Source organism: Bison bison, unplaced genomic scaffold, assembly GCF_000754665.1.
Source record: "Bison bison bison isolate TAMUID 2011002044 unplaced genomic scaffold, Bison_UMD1.0 scf7180017864473, whole genome shotgun sequence".
Taxonomy (NCBI): Eukaryota; Metazoa; Chordata; class Mammalia; order Artiodactyla; family Bovidae; genus Bison; species Bison bison.
The window spans coordinates 3,579,525-3,602,806 of NW_011495034.1; the positions used below are offsets into that span (position 1 = coordinate 3,579,525).

The 23,282-nt window shown below is 37.9% G+C and overlaps 1 protein-coding gene across 1 annotated transcript; it reads left to right on the forward strand.

Annotated features, from left to right (window-relative positions):
- Positions 1–1,651: 1,651 nt before the first annotated feature.
- Positions 1,652–22,121, forward strand: KIAA0408 (KIAA0408 ortholog). Its single transcript, XM_010861749.1, has 6 exons — positions 1,652–1,893; positions 8,489–8,743; positions 13,297–13,656; positions 13,745–13,824; positions 16,148–17,480; positions 19,526–22,121. Exons 2-6 carry the CDS (start codon positions 8,609–8,611, stop codon positions 19,697–19,699), a joined length of 2,082 nt encoding a protein of 693 aa, XP_010860051.1. The 5' UTR covers positions 1,652–1,893; positions 8,489–8,608; the 3' UTR covers positions 19,700–22,121.
- The last annotated feature ends 1,161 nt before the right edge of the window (positions 22,122–23,282 follow it).

The window sequence follows — 23,282 nt, forward strand, 5'->3', positions numbered from 1 at the left end:
CTCATTTTTATTCTGTATATAATTTAAGGTCAACTTTACCATGACAAGATGCAGATGAAACAACTGCAAAAAATAATTACTGGAACATCTGTCAAAAATGACATTGAAATAGGTACTATTGAGTGAAGTACAGAGGAGAGAGCAATGTAATTCTTTTGTAATTAGCTACATATTATCTGAAGTTCTGACAGGGTGTGGAAAACTGTCTGAATTTGATTTACAAAAGACACATTGAAATTAAAAGGTCTGGAGTGACAGAGAGGGTAGGAGAAACAATTTCATTAGATAATTCTGTAGAGATGCCTTGGGGATATTCCTTTCCCCCCAACTCCCACCTCCACCCCCATGCCAAGATCTTCCTTCTGTCCTGATAAGGATGGAGGCAGAATGAGCTAACATTTCCTAGTACCTGGTACTGTAAGTCCTTCCCCCACCCCCCATACTCTTAAAACATCCCTACTAAGTAAATTATCCCTTTACAGAATTAACAAACTTGAAGTTCACACAGATAAGTGGTAGCAGTAATTTGAAACCAATATCTCTGTGGCAAAATTCCAGGGTCCTCAATTAGAGAATCCAGTTCTAAGACCTACTCCTCTGATGTAGTCAAGCTTCTGTGAATTTCAGCAAGATACTTGGCCTCTTTGAGCCCTGATTTTATCAGTAAAATTGGATTCATATCTACAGACACATTTTCTGCAAGAGTGAACTAAAATGAAGATACATTAGTTATTAGAAGTACTTAGCACAGAGCTGTGCAGAGTTGTCTCTCCATGAGTCATCACTATTATTACTATAACTACTATTGTTGTTAATTGCTTTTGAGATTATGAGGCTGGGCTTTCGAAACACAAAGTATGATTTCATTTAATTGTCCTACGTATACTAAAGTCCTACTATGAGAAGGTTATACATAGTAAACATTTTAGCTCCCCATGAACCATTTATCTGGAAGCAGCAAAATACTGTGAGAGTGAATATGTAGTGCCTTAAGGACCACACAGACTTTGGACTTGAGGATAAGCCCTTATTATTTAAAGTTTTATCTAGCATATTTGCTGAATTAGGCTGCAGCATGCCTTAATTGAAAACAAGTAACTCATTGTTTCTTTTTTCCTTCCCACAATAAATACCATCCTTTCCCATGGTATCTAATTTCCTCTAGCAGAAAGACATCACCATCGCTATAGATATAGGCAGCAAGCTACCAATGAATCACAAAGAAGGAGGCTAGTCTTTATGTGCCATTTCTACCTTATTTCAAGACAGAAGTTTGATACATCTTCACAAATCTTTTGAGATTATATATATGAAATTTCTGCCACATAAAACACCAACTTCCAAAGGGACCAAAAAGCACAGTTCTGAAAGGGGGGAAGAGAGAGGTAGGCCAGATGATTCTTGCCTGTAAACAAGGAGTTAACTTTTCCAAATAAGTGAAATCTAAAATTGGCCATTGTCATCGTGAGATATTAACACCAGCTCTTTTGGCAAGTTTAGAAATACTGGGCTCCCTTATAAAAGTTAAAAATGTCCTGGACCTGGAGTTGTTTACCCAGAGTAGGAGCTGCTCTAAAGTTACAGAGCTCTGGTTGGAAGAGGTGACTCGAAGGCCGCCTCCGAGAAACTGACGTCACAGTAGTCTCAGCTGCCGCTGTGACACTGGGCTGAGCAGCTTTTTGATTTGTGAAAGTGGTAGAGATTTCAAAGGGACTTGTCAGTACTTCTCTGTTGAATGGTTGGACTGATTTTATATTCCCATTTCATGCAAAGAAGCAAGATTCACTGCTCCAAGACGTCAAAGGCTTTTCACTCTAAAACAACCAGTTGTCCTCCCATTGCTAGGTTGACCGGTGGTTGGACCTCTGTAGGATTTCTCCCCAGTGCAAAAAGGTATGTTTGTTTTCTGACAGTTTGAAAGCAAGTGAGTAATTGTGGCAAAATATAGAGAGGGGCTGCTGCTGACATGTTTAAAGCTGTGGATACGGTTTAAGTGGAGGGTGATTTCAACATCTGCTTGATTCAGCATCAGTGCCTGGGCTTCAAAACAGTGGGGCGGGGTGCGTAACGGATTTTACTGACTCCCAGGGAAGAAAGGGTTCAGCTGCCGTGAGTGGATATCCTGACTCTGGACTGATGGTGCCATCCGCTCTGTGAGACGGTTTTTCAAACACTGCTTCTCAGAACTTTGAAGACCGCTTTCCCTGCTGTAGGATTTCACTAAATTTATTTATTTGAAAACTAGTTTCATTAGGATGAAGACTTTTTAACATTTGCCGAGTAAAGTTCACAGTCTTTGAAACTGTTGGCATTTGAAAATGGCAGGGAAAAATAAATCAGTGTGGTTTCATCCAAGATGATGGTTTACTCACTGCATGATAAGTGTTTCTGTAATTTGAGTTGAAGTGCATAACATTCATAATGGGTTCATCTGCAGTTAGGAGGGAACCTTAATCTATGTCTTCTACTATTTAAGCTGGTTAACTTTAGGCATCTGTTTATCCTTGGATATTTTCTAGTTTGAATATATAACTGAAGAGAGAACAAAAAGATAATGGAAAGGCAAAATTGATTTTTCAGAATTGTGTGTGGTAATATCCCTTTGACCCTATTGGAAGATAAAGAACATGTTGAAATAGCCAGTTTTAAAAATTCCCTTTTGCCTTGTAACAGAATCAAGTCATGGTTTTCTTTGGAAAGATGCCTTTTTCAGTGAACACTAAGGGAGGAATAAGGTCTGTTAATCAGTTGAATTGTTGCAAGTGATTCCTAATAGCCTGGAGAAAGGGCTGGAGAATCCTGGAAGCAAATGGTGTGTAACTTTGATGGGTATAGACAAGGGAATTCCTGATTCCTCAAAGTTAAGAGGAAGCAAAGCATCTCCAAGGCAAACGGTTGTTCTAGGAATTGTGAGGTTGGCAGTACCAGTGGCATTCCTATTGGAATGTGTAACCTCCTACAAATGAAAATGTTTCCATGATATGAAAAGTAGCATGTTTAGGGAAAGGAAATCAGAGAATAGGAAACAAACTAGGAACAAAACTTTCCAAAGGGAGAAGTTGCCATCCAGTCTGCTCTCCTAACATTGTTTCATTTGTTTGGCTAAAATCCAGTTTTTAGTGGGGAAGATGAAGGTTGAACTCGTAATGATGAAGGTGTAGTTAAGAGTGGAGCATCCCTCAGATGAAGAAGTGTTACCATGGCCTACATGAGCCTAACATGGAAAATGGAACTGATTTATTGTGAAATTCCTGTGTTGCTCCTAAATTTTGCTTCCTAGTAGGGCCGGAAGGTTAGCAGAACTTCTTTTCCTCTCATCATCATACTTATGCAACCCACTCACAACTCTTCTACAAATCTGGCTTCCGGCCTTGGGGAGGGAGAGGTGGGTTAAAGTGGATTATGTAATGCTCACTTAGAGTTGTTGGGGGAAGAATGTGTGCATGACTGAGTAATGCAACTCCCTCTGATACTTCACATGTGCTCTTACACATTTTATTCTGAATGAAATTCTGGAGACAGTGAAGTGAAATGGAGAGTCAAGGAGACCTGGGGAGGGATGTAGATAGCAGAAATTCTTCTTTCTCTCCCACGGAGATACCAGTATCTGTGGGCGAAAAAGAGAGATAGCTAGGAACAAAGAGAACTTTGATATTGGCCTCCGCAGAAAGCACTGAAATTGAGTTTTTGAATCGGTTGAGCCATTTTACCCCATAACTTTTCATTTCAGAACATTATGTCCCTACAAAATTGCCCTATTTAGTTGGATTTTTTTTTTTAACATTTAGGGAGAATTATAACAAGAACAGTTTTATGTAGGATTCATCTACTCAGATTTTTACTAACAATAAAAAAAATTCCTAAATCTTTAACTTGCCTTCTGTTCTTAAAATACTTGAAAAACACTGAAGGCAAAGGAAAACCATTAAAAATATGAGTCCACACAATTATACTTGCTTCTGTGAATTTTCTAATTAAATCAAAATCATAGTTTTATCTAGAGGAAGATAGATTAAAGAAAGAAGGGTGCAGGGGAAGACCAAAAAAAGAGAGAGGGAGAAAGGAGAGAGGAGAAAGCAGCCCTTTATTGAGCACCTAGTATGATCCGAAACGGTGTTAGGTGCTTGGATTAAGCATTCTCTCTCTTGCATATTTAATCCTCACAAAATGCTTTGGACCCCACTTTATTTTTGGAGGAGAAAGCAATATATTCAGCTGTATTATATTTGACATTTGTGACAAGACATAGACAGTGAAAAGTACAATAAACCCACAGAATTTGACACAGACATTGCTCTATAGGAATTTTCTCTCAAAGGCTTGTTTTTGATCCGTAGCCATTGAGTTTTGTGGCACTAGATGTGGCTCTAGTCTTGGAAAAGAGAAGCTCTGTAGAAGCTCTGGTCCTTCTCCGTATTAAGTGATGAGTTTGGCTTTTTGCAATTAAGTGCAGGGTTCTGTCTGCTTCAGGAACATTACCTGGATTCATGTGTAGTCCTGTTACCAGGAGCAAGCCTGATTGAAGGTTTTCCTGGATGATGTTCTTCAAGTAGGTAAAAAAGAAAAGGGTCTGTTGCCCTTTAACCCTGATTTGAAAGTGGTTCAAGAAGAATTTGAAATGAAAAGAAAAATTGAAGCCATTTGCTACATAATTGTAGGAGACTCTTATGATGATTTCTGTACATTTAGTGTTTAAAGACAGAATGAAACATGGACTATCATAGCACCTCTTTTCTAGTCGCTTGAAATTAGCCTGCTCTCTTTCTATAACTTGATTGGTTAAATTTGCAACTTTCTCTTGATATCTTAAAGCATTCCACTCTTCCTAAGAGGTTTTAATGTTAAATATCTGCTAGTCTGCAAGATAGTTTTAGCTCACAAGTAATTACATATAGTAAAGCAGTCTGTATTCTCTGAAAATTAGCACTGTCTCCATTTCCTGTGAATTAGATGAACCCAATGGCACCCCACTCCAGTATTCTTGCCTGGAAAATCCCATGGACTAAGGAGCCTGGTGGGCTGCAGTCCATGGGGTCGATAAGAGCTGGACATGACTAAGCGACTTCCCTTTCACTTTTCACTTTCATGCATTGGAGAAGGAAATGGCAACCCACTCCAGTGTTCTTGCCTGGAGAATCCCAGGGACAGAGGAGCCTAGTGGCCTGCTGTCTATGGGGTCACACCGAGTCAGACACGACTGAAGCGACTTAGCAGCAGCAGAAGATTAATAAGTAATCAAAATCAGTAACAGATTTACTAAGACACAAAGTTCTGTGTATTCTTTACTCTCTTTCTTATGTTATGTCTTCATCGACACATTATTTTGGGGCAACTTCCATTTGCTGTGGCACGCACCTCTGGTCACTGTCTCATAGGGCTGGAGGGTAGCAAAAGGAGGGAAGGGGGACAGAGAGGATGGAAAATGAGATTAGCAAAACTGGATAAAATTGAGACACGGTAGTGTTTTTAATGGCTAAATCTGAAATTACTTCTTTTTCTTGGATAAATTAGTCACAGTAGAGTGCCAAAGAAGTAGGTAAGAATGATCAAAGTATCTGTAACAAATTTTTTGAGAGAAGAATAACCATATAGGTCCTAACATTATTGGGGTGTTTTTTGAGGGTGGAGCCCTGCATATAGCACTGATATTCTTTGACCCTTATTAGTCTCTTATAATTCATTAATAGATTGCAGCTCAAAAGTGTATGTTTGGCACAGTTTAGCACATGATATGCACATTCAGGACAGCCTGACCAAAAAAAAAAATCAAATGTCTTCAATGTTTATATTTGGGATATGAAATATGCGGCCTTCTATGACTGCAAACTGAGGCTTGCTGCCTGGTTTTGTGGGCTTCATTTGACAATGCCAGCACCCAGGCAGCTATGACTCTTGAGAATTAGCTCAAAAGTAGCATCATCTGCCACCTCATAAGTCAAGGCACTTTGGTCGTGGCCTAAAAAGTTGAAGAGTTAAAGACTTCTTTTAGGCATGATTATCTTAGATGGAGATTTGAACATTTTAAGCATGCTTTTCTACCCATTAAAAATGTATCTGGCTTTACTAACAAAAATACTTTCAGTGGAAGTCAGCACAAGATTTTTTTTTAAACAAGAAATAGGGGAAATTTTATCTTTCTCAAATCTCTTTTTATTCATGTCATTTAATCTTTATAATAACCTTGTGGATATCCCCCATTCTAATGTAAGTAAATAAATCTCAGAAATTTTAGATGAGTTATAAAAGAGTTACCAATCAGGTATTTTAAAATTCATCTTAAAATCCTGAGTACACATGCCCTAAATGCTAGAAATCTAATTATTTCAGTCAGTGCTTAGTATGATCAAAGATTTCCCTGCAAAGTGATTAAAACATTTTCTTCAATACTCTAAATTCAGTATCAGAACATACATTCTGATATCTAGTCTATTCAGTTCAGTTCAGTTGCTCAGTCGTGTCCGACTCTTTGCGACCCCATGAATTGCAGCACCCCAGGCCTCCCTGTCCATCACCAACTCCCGGGATTTACCCACACTCATGTCCATTGAGTTGGTGATGCCATCCAGCCATCTCATCCTCTGTTGTCCCTTCCTCCTCCTGCCCCCAATCCCTCCCAGCATCAGAGTCTTTTCCAATGAGTCAACTCTTCGCATGAGGTGGCCAAAGTATTGGAGTTTCAGCTTTAGCATCAGTCCTTCCAAAGAACACCCAGGACTGATCTCCTTTAGAATGGACTGGTTGGATCTCCTTGCAGTCTAAGGGACTCTCAAGAGTCTTCTCCAAGACCACAGTTCAAAAGCATCAATTCTTCAGTGCTTAGCTTTCTTCACAGTCCAACTTTCACATCCATATATGACCACAGGAAAAACCATAGCCTTGACTAGATGGACCTTTGTTCTCTGCTTTTGAATACGCTATCTAGGTTGGTCATAACTTTCCTTCCAAGGAGTAAGCATCTTTTAATTTCATGGCTGCAGTCACCATCTGCAGTGATTTTGGAGCCCAGAAAATAAAGACTGCCACTGTTTGCACTGTTTCCCCATCTATTTCTCATGAAGTGATGGGACCAGATGCCATGATCTTCATTTTCTGAATGTTGAGCTTTAAGCCAACTTTTTCACTTTCCTCTTTCACTTTCATCAAGAGGCTTTTTAGTTCCTCTTCACTTTCTGCCATAAGGGTGGTGTCATCTGCATATCTGAGGTTACTGATATTTCTTCCGGCAATCTTGATTCCAGCTTGTGCTTCTTCCAGCCCAACGTTTCTCATGATGTAGTCTGCATATAATTTAAATAAGCAGGGTGACAATATACAGCTTTGACGTACTCCTTTTCCTATTTGGAACCAGTCTGTTGTTCCATGTCCAGTTCTAACTGTTGCTTCCTGACCTGCATATAGGTTTCTTAAGAGGCAGGTCAGGTGGTCTGGTATTCCCATCTCTTTCAGAATTTTCCACAGTTTATTGTGATCCACACAGTCAAAGGCTTTGGCATAGTCAATAAAGCAGAAATAGATGTTTTTCTGGAGCTCTCTTGCTTTTTTGATGATCCAGCGGATGTTGGCAATTTGATCTCTAGTTCCTCTGCCTTTTCGAAAACCAGCTTGGACATCTGCAAGTTCATGGTTCACGTATTGCTGAAGCCTGACTTGGAGAATTTTGAGCATTACTTTACTAGCGTGTGAAATGAGTGCAAGTGTGTGGTAGTTTGAGTATTCTTTGGCATTGCCTTTCTTTGGGATTGGAATGAAAACTGACCTTTTCCAGTCCTGTGGCCACTGCTGAGTTTTCCAAATTTGCTATTAGAAGGAAAAGAGAGCATGGATAAGTTCTAACATGGTTTTCAGAATAATTTTGCTGCTTTAGTATTTTACTTGATGAAATAAAATAATGACAATATTTTTCCATGCTTTAGTTTGGTTTCTTGCTGATACCATCAGTCCCAGATTGACTACCAACATTGGGGTCTTATTGATACAGTAACTACATTTGCCACAAGATTGAGCTCTTCAGTATAAAGTGAAGACTGTAGCATAGCACTGTCTCAGGACTTTAAAAATCATAAAATTATATAATCTGGTTGCATCAGAACAGAAGGAGTAATTCTACTGCAGAAGAATCTACCACAGTTGTGTAGCTGTGACTATCCGGTTGAATTTCATACTTCCACTCTTAAATAGTCATGAAAAATTCTATCTTTAGATTAGGTGGTTAGTTTAAGGAATACTTATATCTCACACATGCATTTAACCATCCTGTCCACTGTAATTTTGCTGTCTGGTTTCAGAAAGAGGAAGAAAAAAAACCTGAACGATACTTTTTTTTTGTTTTTGATTGTGCTAGTCTCTTCTTAAGCAGATATTTTTGTCATCTCTTCTTTTGAGTCCAATTTTCCTGTGGTTTGTTTATGTCAATGGCTCTTGACAGTCTGATAAAATGTTTCCAGAAAGCACATGGATTTGGAACTCTCTCTTGTTATGTTTATATTAGGCTTTGTTTTAAAGGCAAGTGAGACGGCTTCAAATAAAACAGCTCCAAGCTTCCAAGAAACAGTTAAGAGAAGGCAGAGACGAACAGAAATACCCCTTCACTAACACTCACACGGTTGCCATGGACCTGCACAAGCAGTGGGAGAACACAGAGGCTAACTGGCACAAGGAAAAAATGGAATTACTGGACCAGTTTGACAATGAAAGAAAGGAATGGGAAAGTCAATGGAAGATAATGCAGAAGAAGATAGAAGAGGTACGTGTTGATTTGTTTGAATACTTTGGAAACTTAAAACTCAGAATGAAAATCCTTTTGGCTTGTTTTGTATTGGAAACTGTTTTTACTTTCCAATTCTACCTAAAAGATACATGTCTCAGTGATACTTAATTAGACTGAAAATAGCATAACCTAACCCATTGGTAGTGTAGAGACTATACTTATTTTATAACTTGGCATGAAAACTCTAAAATATGTCAATTTACTCTTTTCTGACTAAAATTCTGATGGCATCAAAAGTGAGGTATGTATTTTGCATGAGTTTTCAAATGCTGAGCTCAGTGTGAAAATAAAAGAAAAACATAATTAGTGGAACATACCTTTGGATTATTACAATTGGGCATTAAAACTAGATCTTTTCTGAGATAATTTATGAATAACATCTACTAAAGGAAATTATGTACTCAATAATTCAGTATAACCAAAAGGAGTGTCGTATTTCAAAAAGAAAATGACAGTGGACATATTTATCCTGGCAAGGTGCACCACATTTATTGGCACATTTATTATAAAAGAGTATGAAAAATGACATGCCCAGAATCTGATACAAATAATAATTTAATCCCTTCAGCCTGTTGGACCTTGAATATTTCCTTTAGTTATCTGCATTGACGTATATTCAGGCTTGTTCCAACTGAAAATTATTTATACTTATCTTGCTTTCTTGTAACATCCCTGCTGTTGACTTACATGGTTTTGGGCACATTGTCAAGACAGTTATTTTAACAGACTCCTTGGTCTTCATTCACAGGCAATCAATGCTGATGCTTTGTTTATAGTGCAAATAATTTTCTTATTAACAGCCATGTAATTAGTTATGAATAAAATACAAATTGGCATGCTAAAAGGAAAAATAAAAAAAGAATAGCCATTACTCTATTAGAGAATTCCATGGACAGACCATGGGGTTGCAAAGAGTTGGACATGACTGAGTGACTAACACATGGCCGTTAGACTGTTCTTGGAAAATCCAGCTGAGAAGTCAGGCATGTAGTAGATGATTGCAGATTGAAAGGAGAATTTGCTTCTTGTCCTTCTATAGTTTGGAAAATACATTTTGCTTCCTCTGTTAACTCCTCCACCCAGAGTTCAATTGGATCAAAAAGGAGATGGCTAAATCAGAGTCTACAATGCCAGTTTGAAACCTGAACTCATAGGTCACTGGCTTCTCAAGGTTTGGAAAATCCATTAAATAATAGTCTCAGATAATTCTAGCATCTGAGCAAAATAATTAAGGGAGTCAGGATTAGTCTAGCCCATTGTTTAAGCCATGTAGCTTAAGATGGTAGCTAAGACAGTCTGCTGTCTGGTTAAATTTGTTATTGTCAAATAATTATTCTGACAGCTCTGCTGATTCCATCTATGGAGGATATGAGCCCTATCAATTAGCAGGCATTAAACATACTTCCAACTTAGGTGATAGTCCGTAAAAATACTGACAGAAGGAATGGAATATTTTTTCTTTATCTTGGATAGTAGCTGTGGTGCTATTTATGTCATGATGCATGCATGGTACAGCACCATACCTGAGAATATGTTTGAAAAATGTGCTTACCCAGACTACCCACCCAGAGAGGATGCTCTACAATACCTGAAGACTAGCATTGTGTCCCCCTTGTCATAACAATACAGTTGTCCCTCAGTAGACACGGGAAATGGCTCCAGGAGACCCCATGGATACCAAAATTCATGGATACTCTCAAGTTCCTTATATAAAATGGCAGAGTATGTATGTATCCTTTTCCACTCCCAGTATTTGTACCTGTAATAATGTACCTTTAATATCTTCCTGCTTAGAAGCTACAAAGCTGGGTTAGAAAAGATTGGGAAAAACAGGAAATTGTCCTCACATGTCATAGAAAGTCAAGACAATATTGTTAACTAAAATTAAAAGTCTACACTTGGAAAAATGTAAGATACTACAAGCGTGTGCACGTGTGCGTGCTAGTCACTTCAGTCGTGTCCGACTCTCTCGACCCTGTGGACTGTAGCCCACCAGGCTCCTCTGTCCATAAGGTTCTCCAGGCAAGAATATGGAGTGCATTGCCACGTCCTCCTCCGGGGGATCTTCCCGATCCAGGGATCGAACTTGTGTCTCTTATGTCTCCTGCATTGGCAGGCAGGTTCTTTAGTAGCACCAGACTAAGAGACTGTATTTCTTTCTTATTTATCACAAATTCTGTGTTTTAAATCAGACACAACTTATTAAGTCATATGCTAGAAAATTTGACAATTTTAGGTGCAGGCTTATAACTTCTGTGATTCCAAGTAAATATATCATTAGTGAAAGCATCAGTATTGGGTATTAAGATGCTAATGATTCTTTTTTCAGCCACTATCCACAATCATTGCATTTGCTGTTACAAAGTGAAGATGTAGATACTTGGATCTTTGAAACCTAGACTGATCCAGATAGTTACTCTTAACAGAGTTAATAGACAGCTGGGAATTTTTCTTTTTTTTAATCACTTTGCCATCTTTCCTGCCTGTGTCCTTTGTTTGAATGATCAGATACCCATTGAAAACAGCTGAGGACCAAGTAACAGATTTCCTTGCACAGAATAAATGGTTTCCCAATAGTATAATGTTTTTTGTTTTTTCATACGTCACCTAAGTCCCCAAGAGAATTTAAGATGTCAAATAGAATTCTGTGTAAATTAAAGTATTTCAAAACGAGAGAGAAAGGTGAAATGAAGATAAGAGGAAGGATCCCTTGCAAAATGCATGCAGCAGGTCTGTCTTTCTAGCAAGTAACATACAATTATCAGATGCATATTTCTCAATATTCAGGAAACAAAATCAGACTAATTTTCCAGAAATAGTACTTTGGTCCCTAATTTTACATTGAAGCAATTTTGTTTTCACCCATGACTCCTCTATAAGAGGACAGTGCCACCAAGAACATCCTTAGATTTAGCCTGGTGCTTTTGAGGGTTGCTTCTTATTATGCCCCTCAAGGTCGGCCAAAATTATAATGCCCACAGAAGTTCAGTGCAGATAATTTTACAGGAGCCAAAATGGTTGATTCATGATGGCAATTTGATGCTATCCTGACTTTATCCAATGACAAATTTATGACTAGGGCAATAAATGCACTGCATATCCTTCAGGCATTAAATATGTTCTAGTGCTTCTCTCTGAGATTTGCATAAATACTGAGCAGAAATTAATCTGTTATTCTTTGATTAATAGATCTCGTGCAGATATAGGATGTGATTGTAAAATGTAGAGTCATTTGCTTTAATAGTTCTCTGACAGTCTTTGGAATTTGACAAGCTTTCTCAGAACTCAAGCCTGAAGAGAGAGTCACTAATTGCCTGCAGGTTAAACTAAATCCTCAAGAAATAATTTGGGGCAATTAATAAACTAATAGATGATCAAAGCCTTAGAGTTCAATTGTATTACATAGGACAGGCCCACATTTAATTAGGACAAAGGAAGAAACTTTTTTTTGAATGTATATAGCCTTGGAAGTAAAAAAAAAAAAAAAGCAAGTCTGAGAATTACCTACTCGTCACTCACGTAAAGTCCTAAAGAAGCGTCTTTTGATGATGAGACAATTACTTAGGGGACAGAATGAGCTGAGTTACTATGTGAGATTGTCAGTCATTTAGACAGTTCAATGTTGACTTACAAGTAGGATCATATATTTTTAAAATATGGCCTTAATGTTGGTTAAATTAGAGCACATTGCCAGTAATTGGAAGAAGGCAATGGCAACCCATTCCAGTACTCTTGCCTGGAAGATCCCATGGACGGAGGAGCCTGGTAGGCTGCAGTCCATGGGGTCGCCAGGAGTCGGACACGACTGAGCGACTTCACTTTCACTTTACACTTTCATGCACTGGAGAAGGAAATGGCAACCCACTCCAGTATTCTTGCCTGGAGAATCCCAGGGATGGGGGAGCCTGGTGGGCTGCCGTCTATGGGGTCTCACAGAGTCAGACACGACTGAAGCGACTTAGCAGCAGCAGCCAGTAATTGACTGAGGTCATTCCAATTTTGTTAACAGTGCTCTGTATCATTATGACATCTATATATAAACGCAGGTTTCTGTCATTTTTGAATGAATTGATTTCTAGTCAAATAGAAATTACCTTCTTTGCCCTACTACATGTAGTCTTTATGGTTCATCAAAAGTTGCTCCACCTAATCCAGATTTTAGAAGCATAGTTTGGAAGCATAAGCATTAGTGCCCTGGAGCAGTCTATGTATGCATGTGTGCTAAGTAGCTTAAGTCATGTCTGACCCTAGGGACTGTAGCCCACCAGGCTCCCCTGTCCATGGGATTCTTTAGGCAAGAATATTAGAGTGGTTGCCATTTCCTTCTCCAAGGGATCTTCCCAACCTAGGGATCAAACCCAAGTCTCTTATATTTCCTGCAATAGCAAGTGGGTTCTTTACCCTTAGTGCCACCTGGGAAGACCCACTATATAGTAATATGGCTAAGAGAACTCAGAACACTGTGTTTAGGATCAAAACTATTGAGAAAGTGGGTTAGGGGGAAAACTTTATCTTTGTTTTCCTTATAGCTCTGCCATGAAGTAAAGCGTCGGAGGAAAATCAACATGAGTGAACGTGCTAAGGTCATTGACCTTGATTGTGAGAAGGCTGTTGGAGATAAAATGGAATCTTCTCCAGATTACCCCAATTCAGGACAATGTAAATTTACAGGGATACATCCCAGGGACATTCTGGGAAAAAAAGATAAAACAGAGCAGAGTTTACTCAGGGAAAGAAATCAAGTGTGCAAGGAACAAAAAACAATCAAAAAATCAAAAGTAGGGTATATGGATTCTGAAGCCAGAGACAACCAAAAAGAACATGGGGCCTGGCCTGACCTGAGGACTTCTGAGGCAGAGAACAAGAGCTGCTCTGGCGCCCTCAACACAGTAAGTAAGACGGGATTTGCCTTGGACTGTTTCTAAAGAAATATTTACATTTCAAAGGGCTAACATGATATTGCTTATATGTATAAAGGCTCTTGAAGAACTTGCCAAAGTTAGTGAAGAATTATGCAACTTTCAAGAGGAAATTCGAAAGCGGTCTAACCACAGAAGGTAGGCTGGTACATCTATGATGATTTTTATGTTGAAAAATCAAGACGGATATTGTTTTAAGTTAATGAGTCCAAATTACCTTTCACATTTAACACTTTGTTAGCAAGAATTAGTAATGTTACTAAAATCTGTTATTTTAGGAGATAAAAGCTTAAATTGTACATTTCTTTGTTCATTAATTCTTAAAGTAAATCTTGTTTTCTTTATAATTTGACTATTATGTGTACTTTACTTTTTATTGATGTTTAGTTTAGTTATACTTGCCCTTGTGCTCAGTCACTCAGTCATACCTGACTCTTTGCGACCCTAGGAACTGTATAGCCCACCAGGTTCCTCTGTCCATGGAATTTTCCAGGCAAAAATACTGGAGTGGGTTGCCATGCCCTCCTCCAGGGGATCTTCCCGACCCAGGGATCACACCCACATCTCCTTTGCCTTCTGCATTGGCAGGTGGATTCCTTCGCACTGAGCCACCTGGAAAACCCCAACACTCACCATAATAAATAGTAAATTAACAAGTGTATGCAATGGCATTCTTTTTGTTTGGAGTATTTGCCCAGTGGAACAGTATGCTGGGTTAACCTAGTTAAATACATCTTTAAGCTAAGTCGCTTCAGTCACGCCTGACTCTGTGCGACCCCATAGACGGCAGCTCACCAGGCTCCCCCGTCCCTGGGATTCTCCAGGCAAGAACACTGGAGTGGGTTGCCATTTCCTTCTCCAATGCATGAAAGTGAACAGTCAAAGTGAAATTGTTCAGTCGTGTCCGACTCTTAGCGACCCCATGGACTACAGCCCACCAGGCTCCTCTGTCCCTGGGATTTTCCACTCCAGAGTGGGGTGCCATTGCCTTCTCCAAATACATCTTTAAGCTGTGTCAAATTTAACAGTATGGTGTTTTAATTTTATAATGATGTTCTGCTGAAATATTCTGAATTATTTATTTCTCTACATTTATTATGTATATAATGAAAGCATTCATAATTTTCAGAACAACGTACTGTAAATACATACCCACATATGTATTTACACAGTGCTGTAAAAATGCTGTTTCAGTTCAGAAACACCTATATAATTCTAAGGGTAAGTTTTAGCCAAATTGAAAAATAAATTGGATTCTCTGCAAGTTAAGTGATGGATTGCTCTAAAATCACCATTTATCTCCTTGTGGGACAGCGTACTTCTCTGAGAAGCTATAGCAATGTGAACCCTTATTTTTCTTCATCTCTTTGGAAGCTCAGAGAGAATTTTTGTACTGACTTAACAACAGATTTTACTTACCCAACCATGTTTTACACATAATTTTGCCTTCCACTTTTCCCATTTAGCTTTTGCCTAGTAGGCATTTATCTGTGCTTTATTATAAGCTATCTCATAATGGAAGTTAAATAGGTATAAATGTGGTTTCTATTTATCAATATGATTAATTAATGTTAATTTGTGAACCCACATTATTGCTACATTTAGGTTTTTATTTCGATAATTCAGAAAATTCTTACTTTCCAATTTGCTTTTACAAACCATCCCTGGTATAAAGTTCTCACTGTGACTTCATGGCCTTTATAAAAAAAGCTCAAAATTCTTAATATGTAATTCAAAGTTATTACAATTTGACCTAGCATTTCTCTCTTATTTGTCATCATTCTTTCCCACTCTGTTTTATATTCCATCTATGCCAGATTACTCACTGTAGCTTGAGCAGCCACATGATTTTTACTGCAGCTTTTTAAAAAAAATATGTCCTTTACTCATCAGAAAAAAAAAAAAAAAAAGCTCACTTTTCTTTCTTGTCCAAATAACACCTCCCATTTGGTATTGCTCATGTCTCTCTGTGCTTTGATTCAGATTTCTGGAATGAAATAGAATGTTATTTCATTAATTTCTTAGAGTGTTATTTCAAATTCGAGGGGAGGAGATTGAGCTCAGAAGACATTATGAATAGGAATTCAGTAGGCCAAGCTGACATAAGGAAATGGCAAGAGAAAACCTATGGAAATGGGAACACCAATAGGAGACACCCAAGAGACTACACAAAGTCTAAATGTAGGTGAAGTTTCAGGTAATAGAAGAAAATGAGAGACAGTTAAAAAGACAGTTTGGGTCAGACTACGTATATAGTCTTGAATACAACACTGAGTGGTGGTCTTTATCCTACAGCAAAAGTGACTTGAAGTTTTGTACTAGGAAATTTATATAAAAATATTGTTTAAGGAAGTTGTGACTCCTTTTCCTATATCAGAATCCATTGTTTTAGGCCCAGTGTCTTTTAAGAGCTTATCATAAACAAAGTCATCACTAATATAGCATGCTTTATAATTTTTAGGATGAAGTCAGATTCTTTTCTCCAGGAAACACCAAATGTAATGAATACTCCACATGGAGGTCACATGATCAACAACAGCCAGTGCATTCCTTCAACCAGTTTAGAAAACGAAAAATGGAAAAACAGAAAAAATCTGAGCTGTACCAATGTTTTCCAGAACAATTCCAAGAAAAAAGATGGAATTGATACAACTGATCCGAAAAGAAGTGAAACTCCACCAATTCCTCCTCCAAGAAGCACATCTCGAAATTTTCCCAGCTCATATTCTGCACAAGCCCATGAAAGTTGGAAGGAATGTTTAGACCACAGCAGCTGGGTGGCCCAAGAGGGTCAAGGTGAAAAGAACAGCCACCCTCATTTTCTCTGGAAGCATGATGAGATGCCGCTGCTGGGTCTAAATGAAGGAAAGACTCTGAATGATGGTATCACGTTTCCTTCTTTGGCACCAGAAGCCAAAGTAGATAACAAGCCTCCATGTAATGAAAATGCTGGACTTAGCATGTGGTCGTGCAACACTGGGGTTTGTGCAAAAAATAGCCCCTCTACACTGTGGTTTCAGAAAGCCTGCTCTACTCCCAATAAGCCAAAATATGAAAAGGTAATTCCAGATCACTCTGCTAAACCTCCTCCTGATCTTCATATAAGCAATGACTGTAGCTCCTTAGCGTCACAGAGCAGCGGCCCACTGAGAAGTTTCAGTTATGGCTTTGAAAAGACTACTGGGAATGAAAAGCTGGCAAAAAAGACTGATGAATTTAACAGAATTGTATTTAGAACAGATAGAAATTGTCATGCTGTACAACAAAGTCAAAGCTGCTCAGAACGATCCGAAGATCTTCAGCGCTGTGAGACCTTGACTGTGTGCACAGACAACGTCTCAGTCAGTGAGAGTGTTTCTGATGTTCTGAAAACCAGTGCCCCCATGCCTGTGCCCAGGGAAAATGTGCCTGATAATTCCACCAAAAAACCCACACCAGGCCAGTTCAGACAAACGCGGGAGCCCATAAGCCCTCGCAGTTACCGGAATATGCTTCACGAGCATGACTGGAGACCAAGTAGTTTGTCTGGCCGGCCAAGGTCTGCGGACCCCAGGTCAAATTATGGTGTGGTGGAAAAGCTGCTGAAAACCTATGAGACATCTGTGGGGTCTGCATTTCAGAATTCTCGATGCTTCCAGGCCAACTGGACCAAATGTAGTCCTGATGTCAGTGGTGGAGCCACATTAGGTCAACATTTAGAAAAGCTCCAAATAGAACAAGAGCTTGAGCACAAGACAGCAATGCATGGAGCACAGCAAGTGAGGCAAGGAGTAGATCGGAAAAAGGTAACTGAGGTGAGAAAGCAATTTAACATATTTTGGTGGAACTGCATCCATATTTAGCAATGGCTCAGAGTTCGGTCATTTGCCGATTCATATAAATAGAACATAGGCAAATGTTTTGACATCTTCTTAGTTCTTTGACCCTTCATTTGTGAATAAATATAAACCTTAGGATTGTAACTCAGCACGAACTTTTAAAAGTTTAGTTTTTAAGTCTGGGTTTAGCATATTACAGCTTTTGTTTAAATTCTGAAATAGCAGAAAATATATGTAATAAATGGGCTCCAGAACAAAATGATCAAGTATTTGTTGTGTTTCTTTCTTAAAGAATATTCTGAATGTGAGTTTGTTCATTTATAGAATTTTATCCTATTAAAGTGTTTATATTTGTTAAAGTATATGGAAAGTATTTTAAAAATAACTTGTATTTTTCTGTTATTAGCTATGATTGGTTCAGTCATTCCCAGAATTTGATTTGTGTTCTTCCTCGTGGGATTATTCACATGAATATGAGTTTGGTTAAAAAAAAAAATCATTTAAAATAGTGCCTCATAAAGTTATCTTATTGTGGAGCTAAAAGGCAGTATATGAAAAAAAAAAATGATGGTATAGCATAAAAACTTTAAAGTCATTATTGTAGGTATAAATTCTTTGTGTGGAAATTGTCCCCCCAAAATGGGTATTTAAATAAACTGTTACCTTTTTTTTATTACAGTGTGCTTGCAAAAGAGTATAATCTTAGAGGGGAGAAAAGAGGTTGAAGAGATCTGTATTTACAGTGAAGAGCTATCCATCAGTACCTTATACACATAATTTATAAAAAGCTCCAAGGTGACATATTATTATAATAGGCAATACTTTGAAAATCCTAGTTTTACAAAGCACAGTGTGTATGCAGCATAGTTTTTAAAGGATGCAAGTTGCCTCCTTCTGGTGTGAGCAATTTTTATGTGGTTTTCAAGTCCTACAAAAATATCAGTTTACATCCAGTTGATCAGAAACTTTGTCTGTTTGCCCAAAGTGCAAATAACTATCCTGCTTTTGTATGTCTGTTGTTCAGTTGAGCCCATAGATACCTGTAAGGTCCTCTGGCTTCAGATGGAAGGGCATGGACGTGGGAGCATGTACACAATGATCAGCCCAAAATTCTCATTAACAAATATTATTAAATATTTCCCATTTTTGCAATGATTGGAGATTTGAGAAGGGTCCTCTACTGTAGATCCTTAAGAGCAGTTCTTATATTTGGGACACCCCTGGTGGTCCAGTGGTTAAGAGTCCACCTTCCAATACAGGGGACATGGGTCTGATATCTGGTCAGGGAACTAAGATCTCATATGCCCAAGGGGCTACTAACCCCAAGAGCCACAACTAGAGAGATGCCTCACACATGGTAACTGAGAGCCCACTCGGCAACAAAAGACCCCACATGCCCCAATTAAGACCCAGCACAGCCAAAAGTAAATATTTTTAAAAAGAACAAAGTTCTATTTTAAAGTCTTTTGAAGATAATTTTGAAGCTTTTAAAAGATTGATAATAAGAGTGGTTCTTAGTGAACAAAAAAAAAGATAGCATCAGACAAATCATTTGGTGATTTGTGTCCTTTTTGTTTATGATCTCTAAAAGTGTCAATAACTTGACATAAAATAACCAGACGCAAATTAATTCTTCTTTAAATTATTATCTTTAAAAACCTGAAATATCCTAACACTCCACTAAGGAAAATCTTTAGTTCCATCATATCAATGTTACCTGACATAAACTTTGAGTTCTAACATAAGATTAACTTACATGGTTAGTTCTATGAAATTAGAAATTAGTTGTATTAAAACTTAGTATGACGAGATCCACAAGATTAGAAAATGCCATATTCATATTCAAAGTGAGCTGTTTTGATGAAAACATCCCAGACCACAAATATTAGACAAAGAGATTCTTCAATTTTTCTTGCTTGTAAACATGGTAAATACATTAATCCTACAGTTGGGATCCATAGTATATTAAGCTCATTGTTGGTGCCTGAATGGTGAGGTGAAGGTCTTCTTTTGTGTCTTAGGAATCCATGGCAGTGAAATCCTCACCTGGAAAAGGATTTTCCCGACCTGCCAGACCAGCAAATCGCCGTCTCCCATCCAGATGGGCATCTAGATCTCCTTCAGCACCCCCTGCCTTGCGGAGAACTGCCCACAACTTCCCCATTCCTCTGCGATCAGAAGCATCGATGGTCTAAGTCTCTGGCCTGGATTGCTAGACTACGAAAGTCCTGATTGCCAAACAGAGTATTCCGAGTGTTTACAACCAATTCTATCTCTTCTGTATCTTTCAAGATTACTGGGACAATTTAAACCTTAACTTCCCATCAGTCTTCAGTGTTTTTAATCTATGGAGTAATTATCTTCTTGAATTTTGATTTCCTAGATCAGAATTTTTTAATGCCATCCTCATTAATTTGCCAATATGATTTACATCGAAACAGTGTACTATATTGTATATTCTGACTTTCTTGCAAGTGGCAGAAAGCAAGGTTATGTGCATGGCTATGTGTTTTGTAGGTGCATGTGTTGATACAGGAAATGTCAGTATGTATTTAGATAAGTAAAACTTATGTGCTAGTGTTGACTTTGAAATTATAACATATATACCTATATATTCTTTGTGTTTATTTAAAAATTTTTAAAATACACAGTATTATTTATATTTTTTGTACCTTTTAATAGGTATCCACTTAAGGCGTTTGAGGTACATATGTTAACTAACCACTTTCTTGGCCCCAGCTACATAGAAAACTAACTATACATATACCTAAGGTTAGTAGGTTTCTACAGCCAACTCAGTTCCTTAACCCATACAGGGATAGACTAATACCATTGATCTCCTCATTTATTCTTTTAAATATTAATAAATAAAAAGTTTAAATAGGTTGAAACAGATCAGCCTTCTAAAACAAACATAAAATGTCCACAAAAACTTTTATATATCATTCAGCAGTCTATTATGGCTTTCGCTGTATACTTGATCCTCAGAGCCAGCATAAGACTGCTTTATAAACAACATAACTAAACAATTAATTTATTTTGACAACTTCAGTAACAAACATACCTTAAATATGGTTTAAAAAGAAATTTGGTTAGGCTGAATTCTAATTTTGGCAAAATTTTAGTAAGCTTTTTTTCAGCATTTGGAGCAATGCATATTGTGCGAGGTAAGTTATTCACTTTTTCCTTTTTTAACCTTTTCCCTGAAATTAGTAGATAAGAGACTATTTCAAATTTTTATTAACAAAGAAAATCAGGAACGATATTTCATTGAGAGCTGAATTGTATTTCTTGCAGTGTGCTACATTCAAAAAGCCTTAAACTAACCTTTGGCATCCGTGGGTAGCATAAGGGGCAGAAACTTTTTTGGTGGTTGCACTTTGCCAACAGTGAATATCCATATACTGAGAGCTGACAGAAATAGGAACGTTGAGATGCTTGGAATTCTACATGAATGATCTTAGAAGCAACTTTGCTGTCCACTGTCTCTGTATAAAGCCAACTACATTATTAGATAGTAATTCTATTTAAGCTTTTCTTTTACTACCAAAAGCTTAACGAATTCTTATTACAAAGATATTCAAAGAGCCTTCTCCTTGTGATACATTCTAACAATTTAGGAAAATTCACTTCATCACACCATGATTTGACGTACAGTAATTAATTTTTGAATCCCAGACTGCCTTAAAGGCTCAAGACTGTTGCATGGTGATGGCCAGATTCATATTTTCCGATAAGAAGAGTTTCCGGGAGTTGAGCAGAATTAAACTTCTAGAACGTGAGGTTGGAGCAGATGGTAAGAAAGGGCTACAGATCCAGTCTTTTAATTCTTTTTGTTTCAGGCATATCCTTTTCCATAGGAAGACTGTAAGAGAAAAGTACCCTAGATATCAAGTGATGTCACTCATATAATATGCTGTTCATCTAAAAGGGAGAAGACCCTGGGGAGGTGGGAGACTATGGCATAAGATAATGAACCGGAAGATCCTGCTGTGTAACAGTGGAGCACAAGTCTGCCCAAGGGCTGTGCGACAAAGCTCCTCCTCTCCTTCGCTGTATCCCAGGTAGTCTGATGTGGGTCTGTGGTCCTAACTTGAATTACAAGTCAAATATTGAGGGTTGTTTTTTAATTCTTGGCCTCACCCCATAACTACTAAAAGAGAATTTCCAGGGGTGGGGAGGGAATTTTGAGTCCTTAATAACACAGAACAAAATACTTGCTAATTAGGGAGATTTGGAAGCAGTGACATTCATTGATACCCTAATGATGTGTATCATTGGATATATTCATGTTACTTCTCTGGGACTTCCTTATCTGTAAATTAAAAGGGTGATATTGTCACACATCACAATTTTGTGCCACTTGTTCTAACCATCTGAATAAAACAGTGGGATACATTTTAACATCCTATGTTGACAAAAATCATAGAATATTAGCGCTGGGAAAAAAAAAAACTTAGTATCTACTCCAACTCCTTGATTGTAAAGTTGGAAAAACTAAAACAAATATTATTTGAATATTCTGTCTTCTCTTTTACATATTTTATAATTTTTTATGGAAAAACCTATCAGTTAAGTGGAAATTATCCTGGAAAATACATTTTTGATGTATTGTGACTTTTAGCCAGTAGTTTTTCTACTTTGGATGGGCATTTTCTTCCCCCAAAACTTACCTTTATTATACCATCATTACTGGATTTTAGGGGTTTATAAACCTTTCAGAGGCACTTGATTAGAAGTTTTCCCTGGCAGACTTTTGAAGGGAAAAAAATCTTATATTATTTCAGTAGAGTTACTGATGTTGTAGATTGATCTCAGAAAGGAAGAAGAATGAGGCAGAGGAGAGTGTGAGTTTCTGTGCCCGTGTGCCTGTATGTGTGTATGTGTGTGTGTACATGTGCACAACCCTTGCCCATGCTCCCTGTGTTGCTTTATGATCAAAGCCAAATACAAATGATGTTGTATAATTCACTTTATTAAACATTATTCATAACTTTATTTTTACATAGACAATGACAAAGACCAGATATTATCATGCACAAAACATGATTACTTCTACATAGAGGATTTAGCCAGTCTCCACGTCATACTAAGAAAACATTTGGACCTAAATACGAGAATCTGCTTTCCCACACAGACTTTTTAAAATGATTTTTAGTCACGCTTGCTGACAAACAGCTACTCAATAATGAAATCTCTTTCAATCATTGGAAACTATCAAGTAAAATAGGTGTGGAAACACTCGTGGTGGCATGTGTATACATGAGGAAGAGCATTTATATTTTCCTCTTTTACTGGTGAAACTCCAGCTGAGAGTTTTCTAAAGTCTAAACTCAAATATGTACACAGTTCAACCTAGCTTCTCCTAAAATATCTCAAGATGGTAGTCTAAAGACCAAGCCTGCTTGAACTCCTGCACCCAGTCATATGCAAACACATCTAATTTCTCATGTAGTGACACCACTTGGTGTCTATTTATCTGCTTATTAAGTCTGATTAAGTTTGTTTTAAAAAGAAATACTCCTCTGAAATTTGCTCCTACATTATGAAAGCAGTTACATTATTTTTAGACACACACAGATTTCTTGTTATTGTTGTTTTAGTTGCTAAGTTGTGCCTGACTCTTTTTCAACCCCATGGACTGTAGCCCCTCAGTCTCCTCTGTCCATGGGATTTCCCAGGCAAGAATGTTGGAGTGGGTTGTCATGTCCTTCTGCAGGGATCTTCCCGACCCAGGGACTGAAACTGCACCTCCTGCTTGGCAGGTGGGTTCTTTAC